General features: G+C 43.8%; 1 protein-coding gene across 2 annotated transcripts in view; it reads left to right on the plus strand.

Moving 5' to 3' along the window:
• Window positions 1–27358, plus strand: part of LOC110535203 (WW domain binding protein VOPP1) — an 87025-nt gene that overhangs the window by 35176 nt on the left and 24491 nt on the right. The window contains exons 3-6 of one of the 2 annotated variants that reach the window (XM_090189263.1): window positions 14621–14698; window positions 18165–18298; window positions 24060–24512; window positions 24567–27303. In XM_090189263.1, coding sequence (XP_090045389.1) covers window positions 14621–14698; window positions 18165–18298; window positions 24060–24247 — 400 coding nt within the window. In that variant the 3' untranslated portion in view covers window positions 24248–24512; window positions 24567–27303. Of the gene's footprint in view, window positions 1–14620; window positions 14699–18164; window positions 18299–24059; window positions 24513–24566; window positions 27304–27358 lie in introns of those variants that run through there. The other variant, XM_090189262.1, reaches the window with a different exon arrangement.

Below are 27358 nucleotides of genomic sequence, written 5' to 3' on the forward strand. Positions count from 1 at the left end.
GTTGTCGATTCTTCACAAAAAAATACAGTTTTATATCTTTATGTTTGAAGCCTGAAATGTGGCAAAAGGTCACAAAGTTCAAGGGGGCCGAATACTTTCGCAAGGCACTGTATTTAGGTTGCCATTTGCCATGTTGGTTTTGTGGGTTGTTGTCTATGTGTAGTTGCCTGTCAGCACTCGCGTTATAAAGCGTCACGTTAGTTTGTTTTTAGTGTTCTTCTTTGAATTAAAGAAGAATGTATGCTTATCACGCTGCGCCTTGGTCTCATCATTACGACGAACGTGACATAAGTAAAATAATAATAAACATCTTCCCACGGCCATTGCAGAGGGAGATCGGAGGGGGGGGGTGATGGATGGGTGTTGAATAAAGATTGTGTGCTCTCTCCTGACATATCTATTGATCCGCCCTGCTTCTGACCCTCTCTTCCCCCTGTCAGCGAGAACCAAACCAAGCACGACAGCGGTAAGAGACCGGTCGTAAGGAGTAAAGGAAAAAAAAAACACCATTGGCTGACTGTGTTGATATAGTTCTGCTTGTTGCCATGACTTATTTGGAAGGCATGTAGCAGGATTCTAGAACAGCTGGAACAGAATCACTGCCCAAATCTTTCATTTTGAGGAACACTGAATAATTCAGACATGCAGTATTGGCAGCTCCCATCTCCTACTTTCAGCCAAGTAGTATCAAAGGGCAACAGAATGTATAATTGACATTACTTAGTAATGAAGAATCCTTTTTTTCGGTCCAGCATCAGAGGTTCAAACGCTGTGTTGTAAAAAAAATAAAAAATAAATGTGTTAGTTTATTTATAGGAAGCATGGCATTGGCAGACATCCAGGGTCCTCATGCCGCTGCACAGAGATTTCAGGCTTCTGCATTATCTAAGACCCTGTCTGTGCCTGGTATTGAAACTATGTTTTTAGCTCTAATCACAAATAATTTGGACATGGCTTTTGCAGCCAGGAGGTGTTCAAAAGTTCCTCTTGCACCTAATGAACTTTTTGCACACAATGTATATAGACTCACTTTTTTTTCTACTGTGTTATTGACTTGTTGATTGTTTACTCCATGTGTAACTCTGTGATGTCTGTTCACACTGCTATGCTTTATCTTGGCCAGGTCACAGTTGTAACTGAGAACTTGTTCTCAACTAGCCTACCTGGTTAAATAAAGGTGTTCTCAACTAGCCTACCTGGTTAAATAAAGGTGTTCTCAACTAGCCTACCTGGTTAAATAAAGGTAAAATAAATAAAAACATTATAAAGTGGGCTCATTCTCAAAATACAAAACTTCTAAAAACCAAATCAGTAACTTATTCTTTTAGACTTTTCATTACACTAAAACAGAAATCCGATTTTAAAGAAGCCAGTTGCAAAAGTTACTTTCAAATAATCTGTCACCACATAAACCCCGCAGAGCACCAGACCCACCAGGCTCTTGTTGAATCGATGGTGAAATATGTCCCTGTACTGACCCTTCACACGTGACCTTTTACCTCCTCATCTCCTTTGTTGTCAATCAGCTGTGGGGACATCGTGGCGTAGTCCCTCGCCGCAGTACTTTTGTTGCCAGCTCTTTCCCCAGACAGCCGTGACATTGTAAAACGCCATCCACGGTCAGCAGGGCTAATTGGGTGGAGTGTAGAAGTTTAGCATCAGGAGACTGTGCTGACTGTGCTGCCGCCTCGCTGTCTGACTCCATTACATGCTGCTGTGTGGAGGAATCGACACCGGGCCTGGGGGGGTTAGTTAACACAAACGAATCTCAGAATGATAATGCAAAAAAATACAAGATGTTTATGCAGCCCCTGTCTAATGCATTACATGAGCTGTATGCAGAACCTTGTCTGTAATTCTGAGGTGCGACACTGAACCTGCCTGGTCAAAATAGAGATGAAATGGAAATAAGAAATTACAATAATGATTTGGGTACACCGTACATTGAAGGGCGGTTTTGCACTTGAACTGAAATGTCATTTTCCAGACATGGTTTAATATAGTCTCAGACTTGCACTAGTCTGGATTATAAATCTGAATTCCAAGAGGCCAATTAGTTTGTCTAGAGCTAAATGAAGGTTTTAAATTAAATCTGGCCAAAGGCGGGTTTAATTTCAGATGAATGGATGTTTGCCCCCAGGTTGACCTTGACAATGAGAGAAACTGGATTACCTGGACTATTTCAATGATGATCTCAGAGCACCACCGAGACCAGACAGAAGGACGGTTAGAGACCGGAGCAACCCACCAAATCATTTTTGATGAAATCAAATTTCCTTGACCGTTTTTTTCCATGCAATGAAAATGGAGCTGACGTAATTTGTTTGCTTTTGAGCCAAGGCTTTCGTCTGACTCTGTCTTAGGGGGAGGTCCCATCCCTTCTTCCCGACATGTTCTGATCACCTGACTCTGTTTTAGGGGGAAGTCCCATCCCTTCTTCCCGACATGTTCTGATCACCTGACTCTGTCTCTGGGGGAAGTCCCATCCCTTCTTCCCGACATGTTCTGATCACCTGACTCTGTCTTAGGGGGAAGTCCCATCCCTTCTTCCCGACATGTTCTGATCACCTGACTCTGTTTTAGGGGGAAGTCCCATCCCTTCTTCCCGACATTCTGATCACCTGACTCTGTCTTAGGGGGAGGTCCCATCCCTTCTTCCCGACATTCTGATCACCTGACTCTGTCTTAGGGGGAGGTCCCATCCCTTCTTCCCGACATGTTCTGATCACCTGACTCTGTCTTAGGGGGAGGTCCCATCCCTTCTTCCCGACATTCTGATCACCTGACTCTGTCTTAGGGGGAAGTCCCATCCCTTCTTCCTGACATTCTGATCACCTGACTCTGTCTTAGGGGGAAGTCCCATCCCTTCTTCCCGACATGTTCTGATCACCTGACTCTGTCTTAGGGGGAAGTCCCATCCCTTCTTCCCAACATGTACTGATCACCTGACTCTGTCTTAGGGGGAAGTCCCATCCCTTCTTCCCCACAATGTACTGATCACCTGACTCTGTTTTAGGGGGAAGTCCCATCCCTTCTTCCCAACATATTCTGATCACCTGACTCTGTTTTAGGGGGAAGTCCCATCCCTTCTTCCCAACATGTTCTGATCACCTGACTCTGTTTTAGGGGGAGGTCCCATCCCTTCTTCCCAACATGTTCTGATCACCTGACTCTGTCTTAGGGGGAGGTACCATCCCTTCTTCCCAACATGTTCTGATCACCTGACTCTGTCTTAGGGGGAAGTCCCATCCCTTCTTCCCGACATGTACTGATCACCTGACTCTGTCTTAGGGGGAAGTCCCATCCCTTCTTCCCGACATGTTCTGATCACCTGACTCTGTCTTAGGGGGAAGTCCCATCCCTTCTTCCCGACATGTACTGATCACCTGACTCTGTCTTAGGGGGAAGTCCCATCCCTTCTTCCCAACATGTACTGATCACCTGACTCTGTCTTAGGGGGAAGTCCCATCCCTTCTTCCCGACATGTTCTGATCACCTGACTCTGTCTTAGGGGGAAGTCCCATCCCTTCTTCCCGACATTCTGATCACCTGACTCTGTCCTTAGGGGAAGTCCCATCCCTTCTTCCCGACATTCTGATCACCTGGAACCTTCCATCATGAAACAGGAGATGTGTTATTATTATTATTTGTTATTTATAATTTAACCAACCTGTATGCAGAATAGTCCACAAAGAGTTACAGTTCATTTAAGGAAATCAAGTCAGTTGAAATGACATTTAGGCCCTAATCTGTGGATTCCACATGACTAGGAATACAGATATGCATCTGTTTAGTCACAGATACATTTAAAAAAGGTAGGGGCGTGGATCAGAAAACCAGTCAGTATCTGGTGTGAACACCGTTTGCCTCATGCAGCGCGACACATCTCCTTCGCATAGAGTTGATCAGACTGTTGATTGTTGAATGTTGTCCCACTCCTCTTCAATATCTGTTTGAAGTTGCTCGATATTGGCGATAACTAGAACACGCTGTTGTACACATCAATCCAGAGCATCCCAAACATGTTCAATGGGTGACATGTCCGAGTTTGCAGACCATGGAAGAACTGAGTGATTGTTCAGCTTCCATGAATTGAGTCAGTTCGTGACACAAACTACAGTCAGGTCAAGACCCTGGTGGAGACGACAAGACTGTTTCTGACAGTTTGTGCAGAAATTCTTTGTTTGTGCAAACCCAGTTTCATTATTTTTCACGCAGGTGAAGCCGGATGTGGAGGTTCTGGGCTGGCGTGGTTACGTGTGTTCTACAGTTGTGAGGCCAGTTGGATGTACTGACAAATACTCAAAAGAGTGACGTGAACTGTCAATTCTCTGGCAACAGCTATGGTGGACATTCCTGCAGTCAGCATTCCAATTGCACGCTCCCTCAACTTGAGACGTGGCATTGTGTTGTTTGACAAAACTGCACATTTTTAGTGGCCTTTTATTGTCCCCAGCACAAGGCACACCTCTGTAATGATCAGGCTGTTTAATCAGCTACTTGATATGCCACACCTGTCAGGTGGATGGATTGTTGTGCACAAATGATGTGCACAAAATTTGAGCGAATGGAAAATGTCTGGGATCTTTTTTTTGATTTCGGCTCCTGAAACATGGGACCAAGATTTTCACATATTGCGTTTTTTATATTTTTGTTCAGTGTACATCAAGTTCCTGATGCTGCCCAAGCCAACTACAAGGTAGAGTTCGATGACTATGAGAACGTCCCTGGAGTTACTGGCTGTCATAGTCCCATCAAGTGTCCTTCTACAGCAGATTGAAGGAGGACAACATAGTGGAATCATACTTGGTGATGGTGGTTATAGGGCTTTCAACCAAGGACATGCTGCGTTGACCTCAAACAGCATGGCTTTACATTGACCTCAAACAGCATGGCTTCACATTGACCTCACACAGCATGGCTTCACATTGACCTCAAACAGCATGGCTTCACATTGACTTCAAACAGCATGTCTTCACATTGACCTCAAACAGCATGGCTTCACATTGACCTCACACAGCATGGCTTCACATTGACCTCAAACAGCATGTCTTCACATTGACCTCAAACAGCATGGCTTCACATTGACCTCAAACAGCATGGCTTCACATTGACCTCAAACAGCATGTCTTCACATTAACCTCAAACAGCATGTCTTCACATTGACCTCAAACAGCATGGCTTCACATTGACCTCAAACAGCATGTCTTCACATTGACCTCAAACAGCATGGCTTCACATTGACCTCAAACAGCATGTCTTCACATTGACCTCAAACAGCATGGCTGTACATATGGATGTCATAGTCCCATCAAGTGTCCTTCTACAGCAGATGCTGTAAACATCTGGTTCTCAAATGTACAAAGTGTATGCCCTACCAGTGTTCAGTTCTCCAACGTTGTTTCATGTTGGAAAGGTGCAAATCATGACTCAAGGATTTTCTAAAACTCTTTGTATGCTCAGCTTGAAGGAGGACAACATAGTGGAATCATACTTGGTGATGGTGGTAATAGGGCTTTCAACCAAGGACATGCTGCGTTGACCTCAAACAGCATGGCTTCACATTGACCTCAAACAGCATGGCTGCTGAGACAGACAATGACAAAATGGACTAGCCAGCAGAGATGCAGTACTTCTCACAACAGATGGTTCAAGTGATTGAAGCAATGAATAGCCATGGATTGGTAACAAGGTTTTTAATTGACAAATGGAAATATGGGGACCCCCGGACTGGTGCTAGTTTGAGAAGCACATTGGTACTACTGCTGCTGCTTCTTCATGTTTCTCTCCTCCTTCATAGCCAACTTAACATGAAGAACATTGGTACTGCTTTTTCATTTGAGTTGAATGCATTACAAAATGGTGGTCCAGGCATTAATTTTCTTGTTTTCTGTTGAGGAATCATGCTGTTTGTTCTATTTATTTAACCTTTATTTAACCTTTTATTTAACTAGGCAAGTCAGTTAAGAACAGATTCTTATTTATAATGATGGCCTACCAAAAGGCAAAAGGCCTCCTGCGCGGATAGGGACTGGGATTCACTTAAAATCTATATATATATATATATATATAAGAACAGACAAGAGAGCCAACAACACTACATAAAGAGCGACCTAAGACGACAACACAGCATGGTAGCAACACAACATGACAGCATGGTAGCAACACAACATGGTAGCAGCACAAAACATGGTACAAACATTATTGGGCACAGACAACAGCACAAAGGGCAAGAAGGTAGAGACAACAATACATCATGCAAAGCAGCCAGCATATCCAATACCGGAGGAAAACAACAAGGAGCGCGCTCTCATTCACGCGCACCAAAAGACTAGAGTCCACCTGAGTGACACTTAGAAAGAATACGACTACTTCTTTGTTTAAAAAAAATGGAACAATTTCAAAAGACTGTTGACATCTAGTGGAAGCCATAGGAACTGCAATCTGGGTCCTAATAATTTGGCTTCCCCATAGAAAAGCATTGGAAAATTCAATGACCGCAAAAAAATGTAATGGATGTATTTTCCTCTGGGTTTCGCCTGCCAAATCAGTTCTGTTATATTCACAGACATTATTTTAACAGTTTTAGAAACTTTAGAGTGTTTTATATCCAATACTAGCATGCATATGCATATCCTATCTTCTGGGCCTGAGTAAACTACTTTGAGCACCTCAGTCATCCAAACTTCTGGATACTGCCCCCTAGCCTTAAGAAGTTTTAAGAGAGTTTTATAAATTAACATCCACCAGTGTGTCTTGCGCTGGGTATACATAGATGACCATTTTACAGAGGAGTAAAGAGTGCAGTGATGTGTCCTATAAGGAGTATTGGTAGCAAATCTGATGGGCAAATGGTAAAGAACATCAGGCCGCTCGAGAGCACCCTTACCTGCCAATCTATAAATGATGTCTCCGTAATCTAGCATGGGTAGGATGGTCATCTGAATCAAGGTTATTTTGGCAGCTGCGGGGAAAGAGGAGCGATTTTGATAGAGGAAACCAAGTCTAGATTTAATTTAACCTGCAGCTTTGATATGTGCTGAGAGAAGGACAGTATACCGTCTAGCCATACTCCCAAGTAATTGTATGGGGTGACTCAAGCTCTAAATCCACAGGGGTAGTAATCACACCTGTGCGAAGTGGGGCATTATTCTCACGAAACCACATTACCTTTGTTTTGGAGGTGTTCAGAACAAGGTTAAGGGCAGAGAAAGCTTTTTGGACACAAAGAAAGCTTTGTTGTAGAGCATTTAACACAACATCCGTGGAGGGGCCAGCAGGGTATGACTGTATCATCTGCATATACTGAACAGTTGAAGATGGAAGCTTATATACACCTTAGCCAAATACAGTACAGTGCGAAAGTATTCGGCCCCCTTGAACTTTGCGACCTTTTGCCACATTTCAGGCTTCAAACATAAAGATATAAAACTGTATTTTTTTGTGAATAATCAACAACAAGTGGGACACAATCATGAAGTGGAACGACATTTATTGGATATTTCAAACTTTTTTAACAAATCAAAAACTGAAAAATTGGGCGTGCAAAATTATTCAGCCCCCTTAAGTTAATACTTTGTAGCGCCACCTTTTTCTGCGATTACAGCTGTAAGTCGCTTGGGGTATGTCTCTATCAGTTTTGCACATCGAGAGACTGTTCCTCCTTGCAAAACAGCTCAAGCTCAGTGAGGTTGGATGGAGAGCATTTGTGAACAGCAGTTTTCAGTTCTTTCCACAGATTCTCGATTGGATTCAGGTCTGGACTTTGACTTGGCCATTCTAACACCTGGATATGTTTATTTTTTAACCATTCCATTGTAGATTTTGCTTTATGTTTTGGATCATTGTCTTGTTGGAAGACAAATCTCCGTCCCAGTCTCAGGTCTTTTGCAGACTCCATCAGGTTCTCTTCCAGAATGGTCCTGTATTTGGCTCCATCCATCTTCCCATCAATTCTAACCATCTTCCCTGTCCCTGCTGAAGAAAAGCAGGCCCAAACCATGATGCTGCCACCACCATGTTTGACAGTGGGGATGGTGTGTTCAGCTGTGTTGCTTTTACGCCAAACATAACGTTTTGCATTGTTGGCAAAAAGTTCAATTTTGGTTTCATCTGACCAGAGCACCTTCTTCCACATGTTTGGTGTGTCTCCCAGGTGGCTTGTGGCAAACTTTAAACGACACTTTTTATGGATATCTTTAAGAAATGGCTTTCTTCTTGCCACTCTTCCATGAAAGGCCAGATTTGTGCAATATACGACTGATTGTTGTCCTATGGACAGAGTCTCCCACCTCAGCTGTAGATCTCTGCAGTTCATCCAGAGTGATCATGGGCCTCTTGGCTGCATCTCTGATCAGTCTTCTCCTTGTATGAGCTGAAAGTTTAGAGGGACGGCCAGGTCTTGGTAGATTTGCAGTGGTCTGATACTCCTTCCATTTCAATATTATCGCTTGCACAGTGCTCCTTGGGATGTTTAAAGCTTGGGAAATATTTTTGTATCCAAATCCGGCTTTAAACTTCTTCACAACAGTATCTCGGACCTGCCTGGTGCGTTCCTTGTTCTTCGTGATGCTCTCTGCGCTTTTAACGGACCTCTGAGAATATCACAGTGCAGGTGCATTTATACGGAGACTTGATTACACACAGGTGGATTGTATTTATCATCATTAGTCATTTAGGTCAACATTGGATCATTCAGAGATCCTCACTGAACTTCTGGAGAGAGTTTGCTGCACTGAAAGTAAAGGGGCTGAATAATTTTGCACGCCCAATTTTTCAGTTTTTGATTTGTTAAAAAAGTTTGAAATATCCAATAAATGTCGTTCCACTTCATGATTGTGTCCCACTTGTTGTTGATTCTTCACAAAAAAATACAGTTTTATATCTTTATGTTTGAAGCCTGAAATGTGGCAAAAGATCGCAAAGTTCAAGGGGGCCGAATACTTTCGCAAGGCACTGTATATTAAAACTCAGTTTTTCACAATTCCTGACATTTAATCAGAGTAAAAATTATTCGTCTTAGGTCAGTTAGGATCACCACTTTATTTTAATACTGTGAAATGTCAGAATAATAGTAGAGAGAATGATTTCTTTCTTTCATCACATTCCCAGTGGGTCAGAGGTTTACATTCACTCAATTAGTATTTGGTAGCATTGTCTTTAAATTGTTTAACTTGGGTCAATCGTTTTGGGTAGCCTTCTACAAGTTGGGTGAATTTTGGCCCATTCCTCCTGACAGAGCTGGTGTAACTGAGTCAGGTTTTTAGGCCTCCCTGCTCGCACATGCTTTTTCAGTTCTGCCCACACATTTTCTACAGGATTTAGGTCTGGGCTTTGTGATGGCCACTCCAAACATTCCCAAACCAGAAACCGTGGATTGATGGCAGCATTGATGGCAGCATTTGCGTGAAACTGAAAGTGCGAACCACTGCTTTTAATCAGGGCAAGGTGACCGGAAACATGACCAAATACAAACAGTGTAGCTATTCCCTCCGCAAGGCAATCAAACAAGCTAAGCGTCAATATAGAGACAAAGTAGAATCTCAATTCAACGGCTACAGTCAATCACGGATTACAAAAAGAAAACTAGCCCAGTCACGGACCAGGATGCCTTGCTCCCAGGCAGACTAAATCACTTTTTTGCCCGCTTTGAGGACAATACAGTGCCACTGACACGGCCCGCAACCAAAACATGCGGACTCTCCTTCACTGCAGCCGAGGTGAGTAAAACATTTAAACGTGTCAACCCTCGCAAGGCTGCAGGCCCAGACGGCATCCCCAGCCGTGCCCTCAGAGCATGCGCAAACCAGCTGGCTGGTGTGTTTACGGACATATTCAATCAATCCCTATCCCAGTCTGCTGTTCCCAACTGCTTCAAGAGGGCCACCATTGTTCCTGTTCCCAAGAAAGCTAAGGTTTTCTGAGCTAAACGACTACCGCCCCGTAGCACTCACTTCCGTCATCATGAAGTGCTTTGAGAGACTAGTCAAGGACCATATCACCTCCACCCTACCTGACACCCTAGACCCACTCCAATTTGCTTACTGCCCAAATAGGTCCACAGACGATGCAATCTCAACCACACTGCACACTGCCCTAACCCATCTGGACAAGATGAATACCTATGTGAGAATGCTGTTCATCGACTACAGCTCAGCATTTAACACCATAGTACCATCCAAACTCGTCATCAAGCTCGAGACCCTGGGTCTCGACCCCGCCCTGTGCAACTGGATACTGGACTTCCTGACGGGCCGCCCCCAGGTGGTGAGGGTAGGTAACAACATCTCCACCCCGCTGATCCTCAACACTGGGGCCCCACAAGGGTGCGTTCTGAACCCTCTCCTGTACTCCCTGTTCACCCACGACTGCGTGGCTACGCACGCCTCCAACTCAATCATCAAGTTTGCGGACGACACAAAAGTGGTAGGCTTGATTACCAACAACGACGAGACGGCCTACAGGGAGGAGGTGAGGGCCCTCGGAGTGTGGTGTCAGGAAAATAACCTCACACTCAACGTCAACAAAACTAAGGAGATGATTGTGGACTTCAGGAAACAGCAGAGGGAACACCCCCCTATCCACATCGATGGAACAGCAGTGGAGAGGGTAGTAAGTTTAAAGTTCCTCGGCGTACACATCACAGACAAACTGAATTGGTCCACCCACACAGACAGCATCGTGAAGAAGGCGCAGCAGCGCCTCTTCAACCTCAGGAGGCTGAAGAAATTCGGCTTGTCACCAAAAGCACTCACAAACTTCTACAGATGCACAATCGAGAGCATCCTGTCGGGCTGTATCACCGCCTGGTACGGCAACTGCTCCGCCCACAACCGTAAGGCTCTCCAGAGGGTAGTGAGGTCTGCACAACGCATCACCGGGGGCAAACTACCTGCCCTCCAGGACACCTACACCACCCGATGTCACAGGAAGGCCATAAAGATCATCAAGGACAACAACCACCCGAGCCACTGCCTGTTCACCCCGCTATCATCCAGAAGGCGAGGTCAGTACAGGTGCATCAAAGCTGGGACCGAGAGACTGAAAAACAGCTTCTATCTCAAGGCCATCAGACTGTTAAACAGCCACCACTAACATTGAGTGGCTGCTGCCAACACACTGACTCAACTCCAGCCACTTTAATAATGGGAATTGATGTAAAATATATCACTAGCCACTTTAAACAATGCTACTTAATATAATGTTTACATACCCTACATTATTCATCTCATATGTCTACGTATATACTGTACTCTATATCATCTACTGCATCTTTATGTAATACATGCATCACTAGCCACTTTAAACTATGCCACTTTGTTTACATACTCATCTCATATGTATATACTGTACTCGATACCATCTACTGCATCTTGCCTATGCCGTTCTGTACCATCACTCATTCACATATCTTTATGTACATATTCTTTATCCCTTTACACTTGTGTGTATAAGGTAGTAGTTTTGGAATTGTTAGTTAGATTACTCGTTGGTTATTACTGCATTGTCGGAACTAGAAGCACAGGCATTTCGCTACACTCACATTAACATCTGCTAACCATGTGAATGTGACAAATAAAATTTGATTTGATTTGACTTTGTTGTCCTTAAGCCATTTTGCCACAACTTTGGAAGTATGCTTGGGGTCATTGTCCATTTGGAAGACCGATTTGCGACCAAGCTTTAACTTCCTGACTAATGTCTGGAGATGTTGCTTCAATATATCCGCATAATTGTCCTACCTCATGATGCCATCTATTTTGTGAAGTGCACCAGCCCCTCCTGAGGCAAGGCACAACCCACAACATGATGTTGCCACCCCCGTGCTTCACGGTTGGGATGGTGTTCTTCAGCTTGCAAGCCTCCCTCTTTTTCCTCAAAACATAACGATGGTCATTTTGGCCAAACAGTTCTATTTTTGTTTTATCAGACCAGAGGACATTTCTCCAAAAAGTACGATCTTTGTCCCCATGTGCAGTTGTAAACCATAGTCTGGTTTTTTTATGGCGGTTTTGGAGTTTTGGAGTTGCTCCTTCCTTGCTCAGTGGCCTTTCAAGTAATGTTGATATCGGACTCGTTTTACTGTGGATATAGATACTTTTGTACCTTTTTCCTCCAGCATCTTCACAAGGTCCTTTGCTGTTGTTCTTGGATTGATTTGCACTTTCCACACCAAAGTACGTTCAAATCAAATCTATTTTTATTTGTCACATACACATGGTTAGCAGAAGTTAATGCAAGTGTAGCGAAATGCTTGTGCTTCTAGTTCCGACAATGCAGTAATAACCAACGAGTAATCTAACCTAACAATTCCACAACTACTACCTTATACACACAAGTGTAAAGGGATAAAGAATATGTACATAAAGATAAATGAATGAGTGATGGTACAGAACGGCATAGGCAAGATGCAGTAGATGGTATCGAGTACAGTATATACATATGAGATGAGTAATGTAGGGTATGTAAACAAAGTGGCATAGTTTAAAGTGGCTAGTGATACATGTATTACATAAAGATGGCAAGATGCAGTAGATGATATAGAGTACAGTATATACATTGGGGCAAAAAAGTATTTAGTCAGCCACCAATTGTGCAAGTTCTCCCACTTAAAAAGATGAGAGAGGCCTGTAATTTTCATCATAGGTACACTTCAACTATGACAGACAAAATGAGAAAAAAAATCCAGAAAATCACATTGTAGGATTTTTAATGAATTTATTTGCAAATTGTGGTGGAAAATAAGTATGTACATATACATATGAGATGAGTAATGTAGGCTATGTAAACATTATATCAAGTGGCATTGTTTAAAGTGGCTAGTGATATATTTTACATACATTTCAATCAATTTCCATTATTAAAGTGGCTGGAGTTGAGTCAGTATGTTGGCAGCAGCCACTCAATGTTAGTGGTGTCTGTTTAACAGTCTGATTGCCTTGAGATAGAAGCTTTTTTGCAGTCTCTCAGTCCCTGCTTTGATGCACCTGTACTGACCTCGCCTTCTGGATGATAGCGGGGTAAACAGGCAGTGGCTCGGGTGGTTGTTGTCCTTGATGATCTTTTTGGCCTTCCTGTGACATCGGGTGGTGTAGGTGTCCTGGAGGGCAGGTAGTTTGCCCCCGGTGATGCGTTGTGCAGACCTCACTACTCTCTGGAGAGCCTTACGGTTGTGGGCGGAGCAGTTGCCGTACCAGGCTGTGATACAGCCCGACAGGATGCTCTCGATTGTGCATCTGTAGAAGTTTGTGAGTGCTTTTGGTGACAAGCCAAATTTCTTCAGCCTCCTGGGGTTAGTCAACAAAGCATAGTCAACAAAGCAAGCAGTTGTCATGAGGCAAATAGCAAAATGCATATATACATAATGTCCTGGGGCCATTGTAAGTTCAGAGTCACTTGCCCCAACAGTGCGTGTGTGTGGTGGGGGGGGAGGGGGTACTTGTACCAGACTGGGAGATGGGCTAGGGCAGACGGTGAACAGATCGCCAGGTGGTATCCAAGCAGCAGGAGAAGGTGTCACACCCACTTGGGAGAAGCTTTTATTTCTGGAGGCAGATTTCTTGTAGAAAATGCCAATGGATGGTCTTTGAACAGCAAGAGGGGACTTCAAAGACTCTTGCCACTTGTTGGGCCCAAAGGCCTCCACACTTCACACCTCCGTTCTAATTGAAATTGTATCTGGTCTGTCCTAGAAAGCCTGGCAGACTTAAGCATTCAGTCCCCATAAACTTTATTTATTTATTATAAAGTACTTTATTATTTCAAAATGTTTCGATAATTGGATGCTTCGGCACACTTCTCTTTTAGGAGTTATTTTTTTTTTCAAAGCCACTGACATTTTTTAACGTTTTTATTTTTTGGTTTAGGTGATTTCCTCCAATTCCACACAATGCTATGTATTAGTTTCCCGTCCCTGGTTTCTGAAATATCCTCAGGTCTGCACTAAGGGCACATTATTATCTAGTTAGGCTTCACAAAGATTAACTGGTTAGTCCTTACATACCTTAGTCTGGGACTCCCTAGTCTAGAACTAATTCATCTAAATAATTAAGTTAAGCAATTTTTTTATTCTGGATTCATTTAAGTAGAATTTAAACTCTGTCCGGGAAACCCATGGGACTCTACAAGGTACTGAAAGCGTTCCACAGGGATGCTGGCCCATGTTGACTCTAACGCTTTCCACAGTTTTGTCAAGTTAGCTGGATGTGCTTTGGGTGGTGGACCATTTTTGATACACGTGGGAAACTGTTGAGCGTGAAAAACCCAGCAGCATTGCAATTCTTGACACACTCAAACCGGTGCGCCTGGCACCTACTACCATACCCTGCATACAAAGGTACTTAAATCTTTTGTCTTGCCCATTCACCCTCTGAATGGCACACATACACAATGCATGTTTTAAAGCTTACAAATCTTTCTTTAACCTGACTCCTCCACCTTCATCTACACTGATTTTGAATTGGATTCAACAGGTGACATCAATAAGGGATCATGTCTTTCACCTGGTCAGTCTGTCATGGAAAGAGCAGGTGTTCTTAATGTTTGGTACATTCAGTGTATATAACTCACTCCACTCTGTTTCTAGATGTGACTAGACAAAGTGTTTGCGTTCTCATTTCAGATGCCGCTCGTACGAGGACTGTTGTGGGACCCGATGCTGTGTCCGAGCCCTCTCCATCCAGCGGCTATGGTACTTCTGGTGAGTCCATCTTAACTCTGACTATAAATGGACTGGACAAGAGTTTTTTTTTTTTTTTTTTTTTTTTTTTTTCAGTGTTATTTGTTTGGTCCAATCAAAAAGCATGCATGACATTAGTTGAATTGTAAGGCTTTCTCATTGCAATGTTCCAATGCTGTTATTGGGAAAATAAATCCCATGCCCAGGTCATTCACGAGTCACCTCTGACTGGCAACCGTTCCTCATTCTGGTTGGTAAACAAATCATTGATGCAAATAAGGCTGCTCTCCTGGTGGTACTCGCTCAGTTGAAAATGACGTTTGGTGCCGCTTTACTTACTGTTGAAGGGGTGGAGACAGGTTAAATAATCGTTATCAAATCAAATTTAATTTGTCACATACACATGGTTAGCAGATGTTAATGCGAGTGTAGCGAAATGCCAACAAGTAATCTAGCTAACAATTCCAAAATACTACCTTATACACACAAGTGTAAGGGGATAAAGAATATGTACATAAAGATATATGAGTGAGTGATGGCACAGAGCGGCATAGGCAAGATACAGTAGATGGTATCGAGTACAGTATATACATATGAGATGAGTATGTAAACAAAGTGGCATAGTTAAAGTGGCTAGTGATACATGTATTACATAAGGATGCAGTAGATGATATAGAGTACAGTATATACGTATGCATATGAGATGAATAATGTAGGGTATGTAAACATTATATTAGGTAGCATTGTTTAAAGTGGCTAGTGATATATTTTACATCATTTCATACAAGACCAACTGCAACGTTTCCACGGGATAAGACAGTATTTGCACCTGCAAGTTGCTGGGGGAAAAATACTACTCAACTTCAAGACATCAAAGCACATCATCCCAATATATACTGTGTACAAAACATTAGGAACACCTTCCTAATATTGAGTTGTACTCCCTTTTGACCTCAATTTGTTGAGACACGGGACTCTACAAGGTGTCGTATTCTACAGGGATGCTGGCCCATGTTGACTCCAATGCTTCCCATGCTTGTTCAATGAACCATAAACAACTAATGAACCTGTGGAACGGTTGTTAAGACACTAACAGCTTACAGACGGTAGGCAATTAAGGTCACAGTTATGAAAACTTAGGCCGCTAAAGAGGGCTTTCTTCTACCTCTGAAAAACACCAAAAGAAAGATGCCCAGGGTCCCTGCTCATCTGCGTAAACGTGCCTTAGGTGTACTGTGAGACGCCTATGACAGCTGTAACACATGATTATCATCTGTTGCTGTTTACCCTTGTTTCACTCTCCTCGGTCAACAACATGATTAGGACTGGCTGTGTGGTATCAGTCAACATGATTAGGACTGGCTGTGTGGTATCACTCTCCTCGGTCAACAACATGATTAGGACTGCCTGTGTGTCATCAGTCAACATGATTAGGACTGCCTGTGTGGTATCAGTCAACATGATTAGGACTGCCTGTATGGTATCAGTCAACATGATTAGGACTGCCTGTGTGGTATCAGTCAACATGATTAGGACTGCCTGTGTGGTATCAGTCAACATGATTAGGACTGGCTGTGTGGTATCACTCTCCTCGGTCAACAACATGATTAGGACTGCCTGTGTGGTATCAGTCAACATGATTAGGACTGGCTGTGTGGTATCACTCTCCTCGGTCAACAACATGATTAGGACTGCCTGTGCGGTATCAGTCAACATGATTAGGACTGCCTGTGTGGTATCAGTCAACATGATTAGGACTGCCTGTGTGGTATCAGTCAACATGATTAGGACTGGCTGTGTGGTATCACTCTCCTCGGTCAACAACATGATTAGGACTGCCTGTGTGTCATCAGTCAACATGATTAGGACTGCCTGTGTGGTATCAGTCAACATGATTAGGACTGCCTGTATGGTATCAGTCAACATGATTAGGACTGCCTGTGTGGTATCAGTCAACATGATTAGGACTGCCTGTGTGGTATCAGTCAACATGATTAGGACTGGCTGTGTGGTATCACTCTCCTCGGTCAACAACATGATTAGGACTGCCTGTGTGGTATCAGTCAACATGATTAGGACTGGCTGTGTGGTATCACTCTCCTCGGTCAACAACATGATTAGGACTGCCTGTGCGGTATAAGTCAACATGATTAGGACTGCCTGTGTGGTATCAGTCAACATGATTAGGACTGCCTGTGTGGTATCAGTCAACATGATTAGGACTGCCTGTGTGGTATCACTCTCCTCGGTCAACAACATGATTAGGACTGCCTGTGCGGTATCAGTCAACATGATTAGGACTGCCTGTGTGGTATCAGTCAACATGATTAGGACTGCCTGTGTGGTATCAGTCAACATGATTAGGACTGGCTGTGTGGTATCACTCTCCTCGGTCAACAACATGATTAGGACTGGCTGTGTGGTATCACTCTCCTCGGTCAACAACATGATTAGGACTGCCTGTGCGGTATAAGTCAACATGATTAGGACTGCCTGTGTGGTATCAGTCAACATGATTAGGACTGCCTGTGTGGTATCAGTCAACATGATTAGGACTGCCTGTGTGGTATCACTCTCCTCGGTCAACAACATGATTAGGACTGCCTGTGTAGGTTCAGTCAACATGTGTTCTCATGACATTTTGATTTGGGAAGTTTTAATGTTTTTTCTTGGAAACTATATAATTTAACAAAATACCTGCATCACTAGTCCAGTGCAGTCTGTGGAACGGATCGTTTTAGTCAGATTTGAACTACAGTTCAAAAGTTTGAGGTCACTTAGAAATGAAAAGCTTTTTTTTTTTTTTTTTTTTTCCATTAAAATTGATCAGAAATACAGTATAGACATTGTTAATGTTGTAAATGACTATTGTAGCTGGAAACGGCTGATTTATTTATATTTTTATGGAATATCTACGAAGGCGTACAGAGGCCCGTTATCAGCAACCATCACTCCTGTGTTCCAATGGCAAGTTGTATTAGCTAATCCAAGTTGATCATTTTAAAAGGCTAGTTGATCATTAGAAAACTCTTTTGCAATTATGTTAGCACAGCTGAAAACTGTTCTGATTAAATAAGCAATAAACCTGACCTTCTTTAGACTATTTGAATACATTTTAGAATAAGGCTGTAACTTAACAAAATGTGGAAAAAGTCAAGTGGTCTGAATGCTTTCCGAATGCACTGTAAAGTATGAAAAAGCTTTATTTTTTTAATTTTTTTATTATTATACTTTTATTGTGTACTAGATCGTATGGGTTGAAAAGTATATTTTTTTCTCAGACATAAATAAACAATTCCATGTGAAAGCCAAAGGTCATAGCTTTCTTGAGGTTGGAAACACTACTACTACATTAATAAAATATTCTCGTCTTACTACACTGACCAAAGCCATAGCAAAACAGTGCAAAATGGCTGCCAGTTTAACTGTATACTTCAATTCATGTCCCACTGTGACTGCTCTCTTTCTCTCCTCCCTCTTTCTCCAGGTTGATGCTGATGATGGGGGTGCTATTCTGCTGCGGAGCGGGCTTCTTCTTCCGCAGGTGCATGCACCCCTCGCCCCTCAGCGACGAGCATGCCTTCAACGTCTCCTTCACCAGGCAGCCTGTATCCACGCCAGGTCAGTGGGAGTATATGGCATAGACGAGCGTTCCAGGAAGTGGATTCTCAATTCTTTTTTAACCCGTTGTGATAAACGTTAGCGATATAGACATTGCTGAAGGAGACCAAATCACAGTTTTTTTTTTATTCAAAGTGCCAATTTACCCCACTGTGTTATCAGCAGTGACAGCTTTACTGGCCTCCACAGTGTTGCAGGAGATAAGATACCCAGCGGGTGGGGGGGGTTTAAATCAATGTTCATTCCAGGTGCAGTGAGATAATTAAAATGGCTGCTGATGATATTCACACGCAGAGCCAGGCAGACACTCTTAGTCCAAATCATATATTTTTAGGCAGTGGTGTGAAAATACATCAAATAAAGTACTACCAAAGTAGTTTTTTTAAGGGGTATCTGTACTTTACTATTTTTTGATCACTTTTACTTCACTTACATTCCTAAAGAAAATGAAGTACTTTTTACTCCAAAGGGTATTTGTTGCATTTCGAATGCTTAGCACGACAGGAAAATGGTTTTAATTTACAATCCTTATCAAGAGCTCATCTCTACTGCCTCTGATTTGGCAGACTCACTAAACACACATGATTTACACATTCATTTGTAAATCATGTTGGTGTGCCCCTGGGAATATCCGTAAATTTAAAAAACAAGAACATGGTGCCGTTGTGGTTTGCTTAATATAAGGAATTTGAAACGATGAATACTTTTGATACTTAAGTATATTTTAAAAACTAAATACTTTTACTCAAGTATATTTTTACTGGGTGACTTTTACTTGAGTAATTTTCTATGAAGATACCTTTTTTACTTTTACTCAAATATGATAATTGGGCACTTTTCCCCACCACTGTATTAGGGCTTTTCCCCACCACTGTATTAGGGCTTTTCCCCACCACTGTATTAGGGCTTTTCCCCACCACTGTATTAGGGCTTTTCCCCACCACTGTATTAGGGCTTTTCCCCACCACTGTATTAGGGCTTTTCCCCACCACTGTATTAGGGCTTTTTCCCCCAACCACTGTATTAGGGCTTTTCCCCACCACTGTATTAGGGCTTTTCCCCCCAACTACTGTATTAGGGCTTTTCCCCACCACTGTATTAGGGCTTTTCCCCACCACTGTATTAGGGCTTTTCCCCCCAACTACTGTATTAGGGCTTTTCCCCACCACTGTATTAGGGCTTTTCCCCACCACTGTATTAGGGCTTTTCCCCCCAACTACTGTATTAGGGCTTTTCCCAACCACTGTATTAGGGCTTTTCCCAACCACTGTATTAGGGCTTTTTCCCCCAACCACTGTATTAGGGCTTTTCCCCACCACTGTATTAGGGCTTTTCCCCACCACTGTATTAGGGCTTTTCCCCACCACTGTATTAGGGCTTTTCCCCACCACTGTATTAGGGCTTTTCCCCACCACTGTATTAGGGCTTTTCGCCAGCACTGTATTAGGGCTTTTCCCCACCACTGTATTAGGGCTTTTCCCCCCAACCACTGTATTAGGGCTTTTCCCCCCAACCACTGTATTAGGGCTTTTCCCCACCACTGTATTAGGGCTTTTCCCCACCACTGTATTAGGGCTTTTCCCCACCACTGTATTAGGGCTTTTCCCCACCACTGTATTAGGGCTTTTCCCCACCACTGTATTAGGGCTTTTCCCCACCACTGTATTAGGGCTTTTCCCCACCACTGTATTAGGGCTTTTCCCCACCACTGTATTAGGGCTTTTTCCCCCAACCACTGTATTAGGGCTTTTCCCCACCACTGTATTAGGGCTTTTCCCCACCACTGTATTAGGGCTTTTCCCCACCACTGTATTAGGGCTTTTCCCCACCACTGTATTAGGGCTTTTCCCCACCACTGTATTAGGGCTTTTCGCCAGCACTGTATTAGGGCTTTTCCCCACCACTGTATTAGGGCTTTTCCCCCCAACCACTGTATTAGGGCTTTTCCCCACCACTGTATTAGGGCTTTTCCCCACCACTGTATTAGGGCTTTTCCCCACCACTGTATTAGGGCTTTTCCCCACCACTGTATTAGGGCTTTTCCCCCCAACCACTGTATTAGGGCTTTTCCCCACCACTGTATTAGGGCTTTTCCCCCCAACCACGGTATTAGGGCTTTTCCCCCCAACCACTGTATTAGGGCTTTTCCCCCCAACCACTGTATTAGGGCTTTTCCCCACCACTGTATTAGGGCTTTTCCCCACCACTGTATTAGGGCTTTTCCCCCCAACCACGGTATTAGGGCTTTTCCCCCCAACCACTGTATTAGGGCTTTTCCCCCCAACCACTGTATTAGGGCTTTTCCCCCCACCCACTGTATTAGGGCTTTTCCCCACCACGGCATTAGGGCTTTTCCCCAACACTGCATTGGGGCTTTTCCCCACCACTGCATTGGGGCTTTTCCCCACCACTGTATTTTGGCTTTTCCCCACCACTGTATTAGGGCTTTTCCCCACCACTGTATTAGGGCTTTTCCCCACCACTGTATTAGGGCTTTTCCCCACCACTGTATTAGGGCTTTTCCCCACCACTGCATTGGGGCTTTTCCCCACCACTGTATTTTGGCTTTTCCCCACCACTGTATTAGGGCTTTTCCCCACCACTGTATTAGGGCTTTTCCCCACCACTGTATTAGGGCTTTTCCCCACCACTGTATTAGGGCTTTTCCCCACCACTGCATTGGGGCTTTTCCCCACCACTGCATTGGGGCTTTTCCCCACCACTGTATTAGGGCTTTTCCCCCCAACCACTGCATTAGGGCTTTTCCCCACTACTGCATTGGGGCTTTTCCCCACCACTGCATTGGGGCTTTTCCCCACCACTGCATTGGGGCTTTTCCCCACTACTGCATTGGGGCTTTTCCCCACCACTGCATTAGGGCTTTTCCCCACCACTGCATTAGGGCTTTTCCCCACCACTGCATTGGGGCTTTTCCCCACCACTGTATTAGGGCTTTTCCCCACCACTGCATTAGGGCTTTTCCCCACTACTGCATTAGGGCTTTTCCCCACCACTGTATTAGGGCTTTTCCCCACCACTGTATTAGGGCTTTTCCCCACCACTGCATTGGGGCTTTTCCCCACTACTGCATTGGGGCTTTTCCCCAACACTGCATTAGGGCTTTTCCCCACCACTGTATTAGGGCTTTTCCCCCCAACTACTGTATTAGGGCTTTTCCCCACCACTGTATTAGGGCTTTTCCCCACCACTGTATTAGGGCTTTTCCCCCCAACTACTGTATTAGGGCTTTTCCCAACCACTGTATTAGGGCTTTTCCCAACCACTGTATTAGGGCTTTTTCCCCCAACCACTGTATTAGGGCTTTTCCCCACCACTGTATTAGGGCTTTTCCCCACCACTGTATTAGGGCTTTTCCCCACCACTGTATTAGGGCTTTTCCCCACCACTGTATTAGGGCTTTTCCCCACCACTGTATTAGGGCTTTTCGCCAGCACTGTATTAGGGCTTTTCCCCACCACTGTATTAGGGCTTTTCCCCCCAACCACTGTATTAGGGCTTTTCCCCACCACTGTATTAGGGCTTTTCCCCACCACTGTATTAGGGCTTTTCCCCACCACTGTATTAGGGCTTTTCCCCACCACTGCATTAGGGCTTTTTCCCCCAACCACTGTATTAGGGCTTTTCCCCACCACTGTATTAGGGCTTTTCCCCACCACTGTATTAGGGCTTTTCCCCACCACTGTATTAGGGCTTTTCCCCACCACTGTATTAGGGCTTTTCCCCACCACTGTATTAGGGCTTTTCCCCACCACTGTATTAGGGCTTTTTCCCCCAACCACTGTATTAGGGCTTTTCCCCACCACTGTATTAGGGCTTTTCCCCACCACTGTATTAGGGCTTTTCCCCACCACTGTATTAGGGCTTTTCCCCACCACTGTATTAGGGCTTTTCCCCACCACTGTATTAGGGCTTTTCGCCAGCACTGTATTAGGGCTTTTCCCCACCACTGTATTAGGGCTTTTCCCCCCAACCACTGTATTAGGGCTTTTCCCCCCAACCACTGTATTAGGGCTTTTCCCCACCACTGTATTAGGGCTTTTCCCCACCACTGTATTAGGGCTTTTCCCCACCACTGTATTAGGGCTTTTCCCCCCAACCACTGTATTAGGGCTTTTCCCCACCACTGTATTAGGGCTTTTCCCCCCAACCACGGTATTAGGGCTTTTCCCCCCAACCACTGTATTAGGGCTTTTCCCCACCACTGTATTAGGGCTTTTCCCCCCAACCACGGTATTAGGGCTTTTCCCCCCAACCACTGTATTAGGGCTTTTCCCCCCAACCACTGTATTAGGGCTTTTCCCCACCACTGTATTAGGGCTTTTCCCCACCACGGCATTAGGGCTTTTCCCCAACACTGCATTGGGGCTTTTCCCCACCACTGCATTGGGGCTTTTCCCCACCACTGTATTTTGGCTTTTCCCCACCACTGTATTAGGGCTTTTCCCCACCACTGTATTAGGGCTTTTCCCCACCACTGTATTAGGGCTTTTCCCCACCACTGTATTAGGGCTTTTCCCCACCACTGCATTGGGGCTTTTCCCCACCACTGTATTTTGGCTTTTCCCCACCACTGTATTAGGGCTTTTCCCCACCACTGTATTAGGGCTTTTCCCCACCACTGTATTAGGGCTTTTCCCCACCACTGTATTAGGGCTTTTCCCCACCACTGCATTGGGGCTTTTCCCCACCACTGCATTGGGGCTTTTCCCCACCACTGTATTAGGGCTTTTCCCCCCAACCACTGCATTAGGGCTTTTCCCCACTACTGCATTGGGGCTTTTCCCCACCACTGCATTGGGGCTTTTCCCCACCACTGCATTGGGGCTTTTCCCCACTACTGCATTGGGGCTTTTCCCCACCACTGCATTAGGGCTTTTCCCCACCACTGCATTAGGGCTTTTCCCCACCACTGCATTGGGGCTTTTCCCCACCACTGTATTAGGGCTTTTCCCCACCACTGCATTAGGGCTTTTCCCCACTACTGCATTAGGGCTTTTCCCCACCACTGTATTAGGGCTTTTCCCCACCACTGTATTAGGGCTTTTCCCCACCACTGCATTGGGGCTTTTCCCCACTACTGCATTGGGGCTTTTCCCCAACACTGCATTAGGGCTTTTCCCCACCACTGCATTAGGGCTTTTCCCCACCACTGCATTAGGGCTTTTCCCCACCACTGCATTGGGGCTTTTCCCCACTACTGCATTGGGGCTTTTCCCCAACACTGCATTGGGGCTTTTCCCCAACACTGCATTGGGGCTTTTCCCCACTACTGCATTAGGGCTAAAAGAGTGTATGGTTTTGGTTTCCAAGGCAGCTGAGACTTTGAAACTGGCACAGTTCAAGGTCTTGTTTTTGATTTACATTTTGTTGAGTTGTCAATAATTCAACGTGAAATCAACAAAATGTGACTTTTTATTAAATCCAATCCGTTTTCCATGTTGATTCAACGTCGTCACATTGTTTTTTTGTTGTTGTTGTTGTTGAAATAACATTGGCAACACAGCGTTGACAGCTAAGCATGTTGGTAGTTGTGGGACCAGTATGTGGGATGTTTGTCATGAATATTTGATGTTGCATCCAGTGTCAGTACACTTAACGGGGGGCTTTGAGCTGTTGAGAAGAGGGCGGAAAGAGGAACATTTTTAAATACTTTATTTGAATCCACAAATCACATTACTCACACAGACCTGAATTTGCACTCTGATTAACAGTGACAATTTCTCTGTCCTCCCCCATGCAGTATCCCAGCAGCCTGGCATGGTAGGCTATGGCGACCCCGGCGGCGTCATGACTTCCCCCCTCACCCCCGTCTACCCCATCCAGCCCGGCCCCGCCCATATGATGAACGACTACCCTCCACCGCCCTCGTACTGCAACCACCCACCCCCGCCTTATGAACAGATTTTCCGGACACCAGAGAAGAAGTAAGTCTCAGTAGCGTTTCCCTCCGTTCCTTCTCCTTCGCTGTGACATCACCAGCAGAACGGACAAGGACATGAGGGGACAGCCACAGTGTCTGTCCACTGTTATACCGTCAGCCCAAGTGCTCACCCAGGTCACAGGGACAAGAAACTGAGAACCACCTAGAGGAACAAACTGTCCTTCCTGAGGACCTGGATACAGACTGGCTCAATATGTCTCCATGGTTTATATTTTCAAAATCATTCATTCTTTCTAATTTACACAAAAGCATATATATATATATATATATATATATATATATATATATATATATATATATACACACATATATATATATACACACACCAGTCTTTTTCTGCTGACAGTGCCATCTTGATGAGCATGGTCTGTGACTGATCTGTAGTGAGGCACTCGGACTCCTGTAAATGAACACAACTGAGGAATTTCAATGGAGAATGCTGACCCAAGATCAGCACATTGCTTCTAGATGAACAGATTAATGTTAGCATTATGGTAGAGTAAGCTGACCTAGGACCAGGGCATAAGAACAGACACTGTCTAAAACTGTACACGAGTGACAGCAAATTGGAGTTGAAAGCCACCTTGGAGAAGTTACTACACAAGGTGTTTTAAATAGCTGAAAGGGGTAAAGACTCTGTTAGGATGCGTCCACACTAATTGGGCTGCTTGTCTCGTCCTGAATCCTGTGACTATAAACACTCCGGGCAGGAAGTCTGATCGCTGTGAAGGAGGGGAAACGGATCTGGATTTATCAGACCTATTATGTGCGTTGGGGAGAGCGGTAATTTGGAGAGGCAGATTTTTTTTTATTTTTTAAATTTTTTATTCACACTATGTATTCCTACTGTGCTGACTGTGGCGATTCATCCCTCTGGATCGGGACAACAAACTGCCACAAACTGGCAAGAAATCCACTCAACCAGACGGACTCCAAATTGAGACCAAGTCATGTGGTTGTCCATTGTGACAATTTCAGTCAGTTTTTTGGAACTATCACCACAGAGGTTCAGTAATGGTTTTTCAGAGATCTGGACTTCAGTTTGTATAGTAAGGAGCTCGACCAGAATGAGGATTAACTCAGATCAATGCGTTTGTTCCAGACACGCATGCATGCAGGTTGCAACTGGATCACGTTTCACCGAGGAGCTCAAGGACTTTGTTTGCTGTACCTTCGAAGTATTCACGTCCCTTATCTTTTTCCACATGTAGTTGTTACAAAGTGCGATTAAAATGTTTTTTGTTGTCGTTGTTTTTGTCAACGATCTACACAAAATACTTGAATGTCAAAGTGTGGGAAATATCCTACAGCCACCACTAGGCTTGATAATATGGAGAGTGGTACTCAGTAATGCATTGGATTGGATTTGCCCCAAACATGACACTTTGTTGTCAGGACAAAATGTTCAAGGCTTTGCCACATTTTTTGCTGTATTATTTTATTTATTTTAGTGCCTTGTTGCAAACAGGATGCATGTTTTGGAATATTTTTTTTTCTATACAGGCTTCCTTCTTTTCACTCTGTCATTTAGGTTAGTATTATGGAGTAACTACAATGTTATTGATCCATATTCAGTTTTCTCCTATCACAGCCATTAAACGCTGTAACTGTTTTAAAGTCACCATGGTGAAATCCCTGAGAGGTTTCCTTCCTCTCCGGCAACTGAGTTAGGAAGGAAGCCTGTATCTTTGTAGTGACTGGGTGTATTGATACACCATCCAAAGCCTAATTAATAACTTGACCATGCTGAAAGGGATATTCAATGGTCTTTGTGGTTGAAATTCACTGCTTGACTAAAGGACCTTATACAGATAATTTTGTGTGGGGTACAGAGATAATTACGTTATACACGTACTGCAGAGTGTCCATGCAACTTATGTGACTTACGCACATTTTGACTCCTGAACTTATTTAGGCTTGCCATAACAAAGGGGTTGAATACTTATTGACTGAAGACATGACATATTTTCATTTTGAATGAATTTGTAAAATAAATTCTTAACCTAAATTCCACTTTGACATAATGGGATTGTTGTGTGTAGACCAGGGACAAATCTCAAATTAAGCAATTTTAAATGCAGGCTGTAACACACAATTTTGAAAAAGTCCAGGGGTGTGAATACTTTTCTGAAGACACTGTATGGGAAGCTTTGACTAATGACATACTCTGGTAGAACTGACAGATTCTCCATTTCTGTGCTGCAATACATCTCTAGAAAATGTAGTGGTAGTCACAAACGGAACTCTTCAAATCATATTTTATTGGTCACATACACATATTTAGCAGATGTTATTGCGGGTGTAGCGAAATGCTTGTCAAAGTTGCTTAGGGCAGCTCTGCTTCTAGCTCCTATCTTACTACTTTCAGTAGCCTAGTTGTTCAAACAAGCAGAATGTTATTGGTCAACTGGTCCAACTCAGTAAATTTGGTTAAAAATGATTTCATTTATATAACACATTTCACAAGACAACTATTCTACATGTGTACAGTAAAGACTCTATGTGACTGACAATTGGTTGAGTAGTTCCTAGACCCTGGTATGGACCCACAATTTGAGGGGAAAGTACCAGGATGTTGACATCTAGTGTGAAACAGGAACCCAACCCTCAAGGAACACGATCATGTGAAAATGTCCTAAGAGAGGTGACTATTGTCTTTGCAGGATATGAGACCATACGATCTGTTGACCAGATCCAACTAACCAACCATTTACTGTCATAGAGCAACATCCTCGTGGACATTTCAAGTCTATTTGTAGATGTTTTGTGTAGATAGCTGGCAAACTGTGTACATGGAAACTATTAGAGCCAAGAAGGGTAATCTACAGTAGGATACGTGTTTAGTATTGGATGTTGTGCAGACATTTTGGCTAATCTGACTTTATTTATTTGATCATTTTAACTATGCAACAGAGGTTTAAATCGTGGAGGATTTTATTTTACTGTTGTAGCGGTCGGTTGGTTTTTGACATTTTATGTTACTTCAAAAAAAGGTAATTATCCATCCATGAGATGTGGATAATAAAGTTTCCTTCTGATCAAACTTGGTGTTGATTTATTCACTTTGAAGTTGTCCGTGACTGCCGTCTCACTCCAGT

Source organism: Oncorhynchus mykiss, chromosome 11 (genome assembly GCF_057628025.1).
Source record: "Oncorhynchus mykiss isolate SJ-2025 chromosome 11, ASM5762802v1, whole genome shotgun sequence".
Lineage (NCBI taxonomy): Eukaryota > Metazoa > Chordata > Actinopteri > Salmoniformes > Salmonidae > Oncorhynchus > Oncorhynchus mykiss.